The 12789-nt window shown below is 37.7% G+C and overlaps 1 protein-coding gene and 1 non-coding gene across 3 annotated transcripts; one reads left to right on the forward strand and one right to left on the reverse strand.

Moving 5' to 3' along the window:
- Nucleotides 1-2318: 2318 nt before the first annotated feature.
- Nucleotides 2319-6631, reverse strand: LOC122657401 (phospholipase A1 PLIP2, chloroplastic-like). 2 transcript variants are annotated; one of them, XM_043852097.1, is made up of 6 exons: nt 6527-6631; nt 5734-6482; nt 4400-4894; nt 3923-3982; nt 3281-3697; nt 2319-2949 (listed from the first exon to the last, which is right to left on the reverse strand). In XM_043852097.1, exons 2-6 carry the CDS (start codon nt 6466-6468, stop codon nt 2371-2373), a joined length of 2286 nt encoding a protein of 761 aa, XP_043708032.1. In that variant the 5' UTR covers nt 6469-6482; nt 6527-6631; the 3' UTR covers nt 2319-2370. The 2 variants fall into 2 exon arrangements, with proteins under 2 accessions (XP_043708032.1, XP_043708033.1); XM_043852098.1 differs by having other exon boundaries at nt 5734-6492; nt 6527-6604.
- A 3746-nt stretch (nt 6632-10377) lies between these two features.
- TRNAA-AGC lies at nt 10378-10450 on the forward strand. The gene has a single exon. It is a non-coding gene; the product is annotated as a tRNA-Ala (tRNA).
- The last annotated feature ends 2339 nt before the right edge of the window (nt 10451-12789 follow it).

A 12789-nucleotide genomic window follows, 5' to 3' on the forward strand; every position in this document is an offset into this window, starting at 1 on the left:
CTTGTTGGGGACCAGTAGAAATTTTATAGTGCTAGGGAAATAATGGTAAACTTATCCTATATTAAATACTCATTAATTCTTCTGAAATAAAAAAGGGTCCAAAACTCGTTGATTCTTGCACACTGCACTTTACAAGTCCAAAGAACAGGCCTTTATTAATTAATCAATTGATTTCTCTTGGTTATACGATGCTATTTGTTTTAGTTCTCTCTCTTATTAAAGGTTTGGGCTGCCAAGGCAAATGCCAAAGGTTAGGACCGACTCCAAACTCACCCACCCAGGACCCCGCATAGGCGAGACCAGCACTGGGTAATGGCCCTTTTTAGTCTAGATATTCTTATTTCCATGTGTATTTTGTGATAATGATAATATTGCTACAAGTAGAAATTACTCTATTTGCTCAGTATGGCAAATAGAAACTCACTGTTGTACATAGTTATTAGGGTGCCGAGGCGAGTCATGGCAGTGGCCAGGTGCCTTGGCACCTAGGTGATGCCAAGTTGAGCACCATATTTGGATAACATCATGACCAGTCCAGTAATACATGCCAGTTCATAGGTTCATTTTCTTCTCTTCTCGTTAACCTCACGTTGTCTGTTGGATCTTCAGAAAGAATATACTAACCAGGACTTGCATTCCTGATTTCGTTGATATTTCTGACTCAAATATCACCTCTCATAAGACTCATTACAAATTGAATTTAATAACTTCATATTCAACTGCTTGTTTACCATGAGCTTGGCACTGTTACTGCTACTAATGTGTTGGAATCTAGGTGGGTACTTCCATGGGAGTAACCATTTAAGTTATGGAGTTGACATAGAATATATAGTGGGTAGGTGTACTACAGGTAGTAGTTTTAAATAGACTATTAGTTTGAATCTTTTCCTCTGTTCCTCTGTTATTATTTGATTTCGTGGATAAGGACTTTTTACTCAGCTCATTTGAATTGTTTTCCATATCAGGGTGTATCTTTATTTCTTTGTTGGTACTATGCTCCCGTCTTTGTGATGTTGTGATATTGACCTTATCGTTGATTGAATGTCCGTCCATGTTGCAATGCATTTCATAGGCTCAGACATTGGTGTTGTCATTCATCTGGTTGTAAATATGCTAATCACAAATAGAAACTTGTACTAGGATAATTGATTCATAGAAATAGTTTAAATGGAACTCACATGATCCACAACTTCTTTTTTTGGATGAATAAAAATCATATTACAAAGAAAAGAAGGGGTGAATATACAAACCCGAGGGCAAAAAAAGGGAAAAAAAATTAGGGAACAAAGAAGATGGCATTCCAAATCTGTTCTAAAGAACGAGAGTTGGAAGTCCATCTCCGAAGGTTACGTTCCATCCAAATATGAGAAATAATACCACAATTAGCTAGCTTGCCCACAGAGTCACAAATAGTCTTTCCTCCATATGTGATATCGATCCAGAGCCACTCTCTCTGAAGGGGAAGATGTCTTTTTCTGCCTGGCCAGCAATAACTCAAGACTCTTGTCCAAATGGAGGATGCTAAGGGGCAGGAGAAAAACAGGTAGTTTACAGTATACCACTAAGCATACCCAGCCTTTTCCCTTCAATCAAATACCCATAATGTGTATTAATGCAATTACCGCAAACTTTGATAGGGTTAAAACTTCACATGTGATTAGGTAGCCTAATTTTTACCCCCCAAAAAAAAAATTTGGGAGCCTAATAGTTCTTTTCCACAAAATTAGGTCCTTCATTTTAATAACCACATGTTTCCTGTAGGCATTTAAAATAGAGGTACAGGAAAGAGTTCAGATCTGCTACCCACATGGGACGGTGGGGATAGATCTGAACCCTCCATGGGGTGTGGGAGCCACACCACATGGAGGGGTCAGATCTATCCCTACCAAAAGGTTCCTACCACTGGGGCATGTAAGAACTTAGCTCCGAAACTCAAACAATCCAACCCTTCTTGCCTAAGTTGTGAAAAACCCCTCTTGGCGATGCCCTGCACGTCCTCTCATTGGCCCCGTGCTGGTGTAGTGGCCATCCTAACTTTTTTATGCATCGAACCAGTTGCATCTACCATTCATTAGTTGCTGGTTGTAGAAGGATTATCTTCTTGGGAAGAAAACAATCTGCATGTACAGCAGAGCTAAATTTCAAGGCCTTCTGATTTCATTCATATGCTCATATATCTGTTCTTTACATTACAGCTCTTCCCCTGCCTTTTTTAATCCTAAGAGGAGACATTTTTATTTTTTACTTTTTTGTCAAAACCAACAAATAAAGAATCATCTTTCTTCCCATCCACTGGCCAAGTGCCTCCTACGGTCCTACCTATACAATTTGACAACCCTCGTAGATATGCAGCCGAGCTCATCCCCTAATTCACCGGAAATTTATCAGAGCATACGTCCCCAACAGCAATAACCGCACAGGGAATAGAAGCACAACAATCACAGGCATGTGCTGTGATGCAATCAACCTACTGAACCGCTTCAATGTCTGCCTCCCATTCCTGAAAATACCAGACAAGTTGGGTAGGTGCTGACCCATGTTGCCAGATGCGACCAGATTGTTTATGATGAAACCGGTATGGATGCTGCGAGGAACGATGAGGGGCCACCACATGTGGCGGCGTTGTTCCCTTCTAGTCTTCCTGATGTGGTTGAGCTCCTGTCGGATCACATTACGTACAGACTTGAAGTAGGAGTTCATGTCGTGGTCCCTGTAAATGGTGCCATCAGAGCCATAAGCTGACCGGTCACTAAGAATCTCAAGTGGGTGAGGCGAGTTCAAGAACACTCTCTGTGCAGCCCGGAGTTGCTTCTCCGCATCACTGGAATCTGACACAGGGCCTTTTAGAAGGTATAAACCACTACCAGATGGGAGGAGGTGGTGTCCTGGAGAGAAATTTTCTTCTGGCTGTAAGATCAAAAACTCCCCCATGGGCGCATACAACAGTTTCTGTCACAAATACAAAGAAAAACACATATTAGTACACCTATCCAAACACTAACATTGTGCATTGAATGGTAAGTGAACTGTTGATATGTAATTAGAGAGAGTTTTTGCCTGAATAATACCAAGCCACAAACAACTAGACCAAAAATACATTTATATTTTCAAAACAGAGCCACAGGCTTTTCACTTTAAATTTCATATAAGTTCTAACCCCTCCAAGATCCAAATCATTAGCACTTCCGAGATGTCAAGTATAAATGGCAATGTAGATTAAATCTTGGGTTGTACACAGAGTGCATATTGTTCAAATTCACCAAGAGTAAACAGACAATACCTGGTTCTTCAGACATGGGTGGTTACGGAAGTTGGCATTAACAGCCTTGAGAAGTTCAGCCACGTGATCAGGGTAATTGCAAGAGAAGGCTCGGGGTACAATGTCTCGATGCATGGTAATTGCTTTAACATGTTTCTGTGGCAAGCCCAACTTGTGCAGCAGCTGATCCCCGCCACACATGATAGATGGGGCACCAAATGTTATAACAGGAAGTAAGGAGGATTGTGGGACTTCACCCCGTATCAAAAGCATGAGATTTATAAGCAATGACAAGCTACCCCCAAGAGAATGCCCAGTCAAGCGGAAGGTTGCCGAATCACCACGAGACTTTAGGTGGGCATGGACTTCAGGTAGCATCTGTTCATACATACCTTTGGCAGCTTCATAAATCCCCCGGTGCACAGGTACATCTAGTCCCTGAACCAAAAAAACAGATATAATTCAAATATGAGGCTAAGCTTTACTAGAGAAGATAGTCTTTTATTTATCATGTACCAATCTCACAAGTAACTGTAAACCACTCAAAAGAGATGGCATGATAGGAAGGCATCCTACTATCAAATCAGTCACTAATAACTCAAACTGGTAATTAACACTTTAGCGAACAATGAAAAGAACTGATCAAGTCAATTACAGTTCTACCTCAAACTGAATGGGCTCAAAGAGTAGATTTGTTTGCCAAGAAGCCAATGATTCTGAACCCTGCACATTAAGATATTGATAGTCATATTGAAAGACTCCAACCAAATGCATTATTAGAGCTCTAATGATAAGATGCACCAAATTGACTGTCGCACTAGACTCTGATAACTTGCTTGATTTTCAATAATCAAACAGATATAGGGAAAGGAGCACAAAAAAACCAATAGTCTGGCTACTCTCTGGATGTAGCTGACCATTTATTGATGTCCAAATTGATCACAGAAACTTCCATTTACAGTATAGTCACCAGGAATTATAGATATTCTCTATTTCTATCACTCATTTAGCAATCTAATCCAAAATGAGAGTTAATAGTGTATTCAGAAAGAGCAATCCCTCAGTCTTTTGTAGGGCAATCATAAACTAATTAGCAGAGTATGAAATTGGTTGTAAGGTGATAGAACAATTTCCATATACCTGAATAACAAAAAATCTCGTCCCACTTTGGTCATCATCACATATGAACCACTCACAGGGGGGTGAATGTGCTAAATTCAAATCCTTTGCAGCAGCTTGCTTTGTTTCCTCTGTCGCAACCACTGCTGTCACTGAATTAGTAGTTGCCACAAAAGAAGCCACCACTGAGCTTGTTATTTCAATATTGTCAGTAGCCCCTCCATCTCCGGGAGAGTCGTCCTTTGTTTCAGCCTTTGAGGATTTAAAAGGAAGAATGCTCTTTGTTTGAGAATGCAAATAGGAAGCAGCCGATGCAGCAATCTGATAGGCAGCAGATGCACTTATTTGGTGTTCATTCTTCTTTATCTGCTCCTCACCTTCTGATGCTTCTTCTGGCCTTTCTGTTTCTTGAACTTGAGCTTCGGTCTCCTCTTTTTCACCATTTTCTGACTGTAATTTCTTCTCTAGTGAAGAAGTAACAAATTGCAGTCCATGATATTTCAAGAGATTTCCTGGCTAAAAATAAAAGAAGGGGACCAAAAAAAAAGGAAACCTTCATCAAAATTTTTAATGAACGTGTATTATGAAAACTAGAACTACACAAAATAAAGATTTATAAGAAAACTGGCAAATCTGCATATGAGGACGCTGATTAAGAAAAAATTAAATTTGCGCTTCAAAATGGTATCCATGCAAAGCACACCCGCCAACAATCCTCTCCAGAAACTTGAAGGCCAAAAAAGGGGCCAAGAAAATCAGGAACTAGCACCTACATTTCATCATGGAATGAATGATGTTCCCTGGAGAGGGAAAAAGAAAAGAAAGAAACATAGACTTTCCAACAGATAACATCTACAAAGGGGGGAAAAAAAACCATCACAAACTTTTCCAGATCTTCCTTTTAGGCACAAATGTATAGCATTCTCAGATAAGTTGCTTCATTTACAATTGCTTTTATCTAATTTGAGGAACCCAGAATCCACTACTACATCAAAATCCTCCCTAATAAAATAGTTAATGGCTTCAAGCCAAATCTTGACATACTGAAGCATCCATTTTAGACAGGTAGCAAGCATGTAAAATATGCATATGAATAAGTCGCACTGTCGCCTTAAGACACATCGATTCTAAAATGCAGACACATCATACCAGACAATGAAAGTAAAGTGTGTAAAAAAAAAAAAAAACAAAAGCTTAGCAGGGGTTCCTCGGTTTGTATCTTTTACAACACAAAATTATCATCTCCAAAAGCTCAATTCTCAGCAAATGAAACCGGTAATGGAAAAAATTATGGGTCATAACAAAATCTATGAACAGGCAATTGAGCAGGAATGGATTTGCTAATAGGGGTGTACCTTGATTTGGGGTATGGAATAAGCCAAGTTCCCCAAGTAAGATATTTTAGCGTACATCTTGGCTTCTGACAAGGACACCCGACGGAGCAACTTGGAGAAAGAATTCCTATCAAATTTGATCTCCTGCTGCTCAGCCTGCTCTTCCTCCTTCTCCTCCTTACCTTCATCAACACTACAAACCCCAGAGTCACCGTCATGGCAACAAGAACATTCGCCGCTTCGACCACTCACCGCATCGTCGTCGGTGTTCTCTTCCTCTCGCTTCCCCAATTCCTCAATGTCAGAGTTACCCTGTTCCGACCAGAGAGACTTGACAGGAAGAATTTTCAAAACCCAACTTTCCGGCTTATCGCCGGACGTCATGGGCTCGTTCTCGTTACCGTCGTCGTTACCGTTGTAAGCCCCATCACCAGCAATTACTTGTCCATCTTCTCCGTTCCCGACGACAACAACGGCATCGTCGAGGGCGATACCGTCATTGCTCTTCTCAATTCCGGCACTGGGCCAGAGGGATACAAAAGGGTACGTGAAGGAAAACCTCGATGACGAAGAGGGTCTCTGAGAAGGCGCAGCTGTGGCGGTCGAATTCTCCAGAGAAACTCCATTAGAATTGGTGGAACGCCCCAGAGCGCAGAAATGCGCCGGGTGTGACCGGCCCTCGACAGCTCCAGCCACGGAAATGGGTGAAGAAAGCCCCGCGGCATGAATCCCTGCTTTGAAACACAGGCTGTCCATTCTTCAATCTTTGCCTCCCTCCGTCTGTGTTTGTGCCTTACTATCTACAGTTCTACACCTCTCTCTCTCTCTCTCTCTCTATATATATATATATATACGGAAGGGAAGAAACGAAAATTTCGAATTAAAATGGAATTACAACGAGCAGCTCCGAAGTGTACGGTTGTAACTCGACCAAAATCGGTGACCAACCGTACGTAACGTCTCTCTTCCCTCTTCTTCTTCTTCGTCGTCCCTGAAGAAACTCGTTATACTCCTCAAAATAACTAATCAAATTAATAAGTATTCGTTTATTTGGAAGAACAAAAAAACGAAACTTTTTTATTCCTGATTTGAATAACTCTTTTTGAAGCCAAGCGGCAAAAGCTCCTCTTGCGTTCTAAACTTTAATCCAAACTCCTCTTTGTGAAATTCTGAATAGGTCAAGAGGGACAAGAATCAGTGCTGGCGTACGCCACACTGCACTGCCGGACAGAAAATTGTTTCTCTTAATTCAATTATTAAAGAGAGAAAATGGGAGTTTAATTGGTCCCAGGAGGGTGGGAGGGAGGGTTATAAAGTGGTGTCAGATTAAAGCTGTGGTTTTTGCGTGTGAACAGAGAGGTGTCGGGAGGCGGAGGAGGAGGAGATGGTGGGCCCACGACACCGTCAAAAGAGAGATTGCTTGAAATATCCAGGGATTGCCACGTCAGTAGATGCATATGACCTAAATATTAAACGGTGACGTGTCCCTTAAGCGCCATGTTTCTTCCCTTTAGAGTCTCTCTCTCTCTCTCTTTCTCTCTATCTTTCTTCTGTCTATAAAATAAGATTTTTTTTTTTTTTGGAGATTCTGGAGGACACGTAGTTGTAGACGTATCTATGAACTCGTTTTGGCATATTATTACCTTTTGTTCTTTAAGCCACCAGACCGTAAATACGGTATACAATACATCATTAGATATAAAACTCCATTCTTTCTTTATTAAGTGGATTGTACACCCTAAAACTTTAGATGGGACCACCTTCGGCCTTCACCGTCCAAAAAGGTTACCTTTGAGATTGGGTTTTTTTTTTTTTTGGTTCGTATGATTGATTGTACAAGGGGATTTTAGTTATTACAAATGACAATAATAATAATAATATAAATTCAATTAATAATATAATCACATTTAAGTAAAGAAATCCAACATAATCTCATTAAAAGATGAAAGTTACTCTTGATATCTCTTCTTTAAAATATTTTTATAATTATACTATCAACCATTGGCATGGAAAACCCCTTGAGAAGATTTTGTCCATCATATAGGATTGTCAGAATTCTTGCCAATGGTTACACATATCAATTTATCACCCTTCGCAAAAGCTAATCCTAGTAATAAATTCAATTGATAATATAATCACATTTAAGTAAAGAAATCCAACATAATCTTCATTAAAAGATGAAAGTCTACTTTGAATTTCTCTTCTTTAAAATATTTTCATAGGTTAGCTGTGATAGCTAGAGTACTAAGACTAAATTTAATATTTTGGGTGACGTATCATCTTTCTTGGTTTAAGGCTATGTTTGATTGACTAGAAATGGATAGAAAAAAAAAAAATTTATTTTTTTTTTAATTTGAGGAGAGAGATAGACATATACATCAATCATTGCATCGTCATGATTTTTTGTCATCATGACACAATGAATAATTTATGTGTCTATCTCTCTCTTCAAATTCAAAAAATTTGAATTTTTTCTTTTCTTTTCTTATTTACTTTTCTACTCAACAAAAATAATAATAATTGGCACTTTCACTTAGAATTTCTTTCCCTTGAATGTTTTAATTATAAAAAAAAAAATCACTAATGTCGAACATAATACAATGCCACCTATTTTCATTTTATGGAAGTCCCTGGTACTATTCATTGTCATTCTTTGAAAGAGGTGAACTTATGATAAAGAAGAGGGTTCTCTAAACAAGTGACATAAAAGATTGCGACAATAAGGTGTGGCAAAATGATATCCTATATTGGAAAGCAACGAAGTCATTTTGCATGAAAAGGAGAAGGATAGAGACAAATGAATGCTAGCGTAAGTATACCTTGGTTTGGGTCAAGATATATACATGTCCGCTTACAAAGTCCATCCATTAAATAAGAGGAAAGACCTAAATTAGTAGTTTTTTCTTACCCTCATTTTTGTTGTTTTGGAGACACCAATTCATTATTTTCTACCAAAAAAAAAAAAGACACCAATTCAATATTAGAAAAGGAAAGACAAGAAATAATACGCAAGGGAGAGGAAATTAATATAATTTTAAATTAATAATTAGGTAACTCAACAAATAAACTAAAAAATTTGATGACCCATATAAGATATAACAGTGATTTCCCTTGAATGGTTTCATCAAAGAACAGAAAAAAAAAAAACAAACAAACAAACAAAAAAGGATTAAAAAATATAATATAATTTTAAATTAAAAGTTCTGTACCACAACAAATAATTTAAAATTTTTTGGGTGCAAAACTAAAAATTTGTTAGACGGACGATACAATAATGGCTCAAGTGGCCCAACTAAAATAGTAAGACCTCATTTCATTTTAAGTATCAAAGTGAGAAACTTCTCAAACATTGCTTTATGAGAAAATGTTGGGTATGCTAGTGGTATCCCGTATGTTAACACTCTACGTGTCTATCTTTCCCTTGCTCCTTTTGAAGAGTAAGGGAGTCTCTACTGTAGGGGGGGGGACTTTATTTACTTACTATCCTCGAAGAAAGGTCCTATAGCTCTAGTTATGTCAACCCATTAATGGAACTAATTAGCAAATATTATAGATTAACTGAAGCTTGTGAGCACCAAATCCATAACAATACATGGCTTAGAATGGTAAGGGTTCAAGAAAATGTGACTTAGTTCCATGGCCAAGGATCACCAAACAAATTAAGCTCGATCACTATACGGAAAATGGCAGTTCCTGTTTGAGACCTAATTAGTAGCTAGGGTGCATTCCATTTCTACCCACTAATGAAAGTTTATGGTTAGTTATGTTAACCCCATTAATCCAAGACCTAAAAGCTATAATTAATATCGGATCCGAATCGTCTCTAGAGAGGCATGCACCCAAGGTGCTGTCATGGGGCATCCAGCAGTTGAGTTGTGTCGCACACATCTCGGTGCATGCCTAGGGATGTGTGCGGCACAGCTCAACAGCTGGTAGCACCCTAGGCGTGCTGGACTCCCTGGAGACGAGCTAAATTCATTAATATCACTTGGAACTTCCACAATCAAACCTCTTTATGTCATGATACATTGCATTCAATCAATTAAGAGATAGTATAACAAAATACAACCCTAAACATATCCTCCCATTATTAATGCAGCAGCATTGTTTTAAACATATTCTTAAATTTTGTGAAATTTCATTAATTTTCAAGTTTACGAAGCTGAAGTAATTCCTATATAAAATGTTTAAATAATATATTTTTGTTAATAACAATGCATATAAATATTACTGAAAATGCCTGGTCATGTGAAGCCTACACCCAAACATAGCCCCTAAAATGATCATCCCACCTCCTATAAAATAAAAAATCCCCCTGATCGATGCACCCCTCATCGGTCGTGCATTAGTATAGGGGCTAACCATATGCATCCGCCCTAATGATATCACTTTTTTGTTAGCAAACCATCGTTTATCAATTTACCATTCCTTAATTATCAAAACTCAAAAGCATGTTTTAATGTTTAAAACATTTTAAGTTGACTCAGAACTACAATCACGGTTTCAAGAATTGAGATCTATTCTAATTAATCCAGATTGTTCAATCCTTAATTATAAAGTCTTAGATGCCAAGAATATACCAATTTTACGGTTGATCCCTTATTAAATTCATATTCATATTTTAATTAATAAAAATATTAGAAATTAGTATGACATCGTATAAGTGGGGATGTAGCTCAGATGGTAGAGCGCTCGCTTAGCATGCGAGAGGTACGGGGATCGATACCCCGCATCTCCAGAAATCATTTTGGTACTCGTGCACGATGCACATGCTCGCGTCCTTATTCCTTACCCTACTCCCAATGCCCCACCTGGCTGTTGTCAGAGTAATCGACATGATTTGATGTGATGTTTGTCTAAGTAGAATTTAGCTCGTCTCTAAAGAGACATGCACCAAGTGCTGCCAAGGGGCATCAAGCAATTGAGCTATATCGCACATATCTTGGCGCACACCTACCTTTTGACTAATGCTATGTAGGAGGTGCCAAATTTTCTTCTTTTATTTCTTATCTTTTACAAAATAGGAAAATAAAATCGCAGGATTTATGGATGTGGCCGTGAGCTGAATTCCGAATTTTGCCTACTTTGGTCTTCATGGCCCAATGGTCCGGGCTATATTAAATTAACTTGGGTTTGGGAGTTGGGCCGAATTTTGGTTTTTTCTAACTTTGGCTCCTTGCATTTCAGTTTCACAAAGGCTTCTTTCCAACTCCTTAGCATTGTTCGTTCTTTTCATTTAAGAATAGACTTAAGACCTGAAAACACAAAGAAATAACCCAAGTAGCACTGTTCCATAGACATAAAACATAATAATAAAGACCAAAAAAAGTGTTAATAAAATATACTAATCAAATTCCCCTCATACTTAAACTTTGCTAGTCCTCGAGCAAACAAAAAAGAAAACTAAACTAAAGCAAACGAAGGAAAACAAGAAAAACCTAATTCATTTTTGTAGGAATCAATATTGCACTTAGCATGTGCAACAAGCCTTCAAACCTCTAGGTTATCCCTAGTGGACGAGTTGTATCTCGTGAATGTTTGCAGTGAATGTACACACAAAATTTAATTGTGAATCTATACTATGACCGACGTAAAAATTAAAACCGTTACAAGATGAAAATGATTTACTTTGAGATTTTTCAGATATCCCCCACATTTGAACTTTTTTATTCGACTCTGAGTTGTGAAACTGTCATACATCTAAATTATAAAAACTCTTATATTTTGATTCGTCACGTTGCTTTTCAAAAAATCCACATTGCATTAGTCAAAAAGCTCTCGAGTAACCATAGCCTTTTGACTTATGCTATTTAGATTTTACCAAAAATAAATAAATAATGCTATGTAGAGGCTAGTGACCACTTTCCTTTTTGGTCGAATCTACATACTCGAAATGTTAAAAAAAAAGTAAAAAAAATTTGTTACAAAGCTCCATCAACTACGGGGTGAAATTCGATTACATCGCCGAACACGAAATAGACATGGCCTTTATAGTTTGGGTGTTTGCAACCAAGTTGTATTGCTTAGAAATAAAAGAAAAATTACATACTAGAAAATATAGGTAGCTAAGTCACAAATGTTTGAGATGATGCCTTGAGAGAAGAGACGGACCGCCCTAGCTGGTTCCGGGATACAAAGAATAACTTCTCTGCTGTCCGGTTCAACGTCTAGGTAGTTCACACAGTAAGATAGAGCCTTTAATATATGTATGTATGTATGAATTAATTTCTTACGGTAATTAGATTGTAAAGGGAAAATTTACTCACCACTATTCATGGATTACAACCATATGAACCATAATACCCCTTTTTTTACATGGAAGAATGATGTGGTGAATCTCACCGTTGGATGTGCAAAAAATGATTTAGACTTTTTTTTGGTTGAAAACGATTTAGATTGATCAAGTGTTAAATTTCAACCACAAATTCATCACATTAGCTTTTCATGTAATGTCATATTTGCATGTATATCGATCTACCCCCTTTTTAGTCTCGTGTATCCTCTTCATTCTTTTAATTTATTTTATGATTTGTTTAATCACATTGTTGATGATATTGTTTTAGTGGATAAGATGAAAGTATGGATTACATCAACTTGAAGCTATAGAGATCATGGTTTTAAGATATTGATAAATTAGATCGGAATCAGTCCCGGCTACTATCGATCCGATATCCATCTAGATAGCCTTAAATTTGTCTGGAGCAAACAAAATTGCCCCAACTTTTTAATAAAAAATAAATTTTATTATTTTTTTACCCTTAGGCCGTACCAATGGATCGAGATGTCGATCAATATTCAGGATCAGTCTTGATCTCAATCGTTACCAATCCCGAGATTACAAACTATGATGGAAATCAATATTGGAATCAAAAGGTTTTAAGATAAATATAACAAAAACGAAATATATGGTCTGTAACTTTAGTTACACTAGAACAGATAAATGATGTGATAAAAATTGACGAGATAGAGATTTGTAAAGAGATTATTTTAGGTATATGAGTTCAATTATAAATAAAAAAGATAATAAAATACTTGGACACCTTTTGTACCATAGCCATTTTACTTAGATTCCCCAAA

This window comes from Telopea speciosissima, chromosome 4 (genome assembly GCF_018873765.1).
Source record: "Telopea speciosissima isolate NSW1024214 ecotype Mountain lineage chromosome 4, Tspe_v1, whole genome shotgun sequence".
Lineage (NCBI taxonomy): Eukaryota > Viridiplantae > Streptophyta > Magnoliopsida > Proteales > Proteaceae > Telopea > Telopea speciosissima.

Bases quoted from the DNA above. Each gene is read 5' to 3' on its own strand.
- LOC122657401 (XM_043852097.1), bottom strand. From the start codon at position 6,468: ATGGACAGCCTGTGTTTCAAAGCAGGGATTCATGCCGCGGGGCTTTCT. The intron at 3,983-4,399 runs GTATATGGAAAT...CTTAATGTGCAG, and splicing joins CGAGATTTTTTGTTATTCAG to GGTTCAGAATCATTGGCTTC. The intron at 2,950-3,280 runs GTATTGTCTGTT...TATTTGTGACAG, and splicing joins ACCCATGTCTGAAGAACCAG to AAACTGTTGTATGCGCCCAT.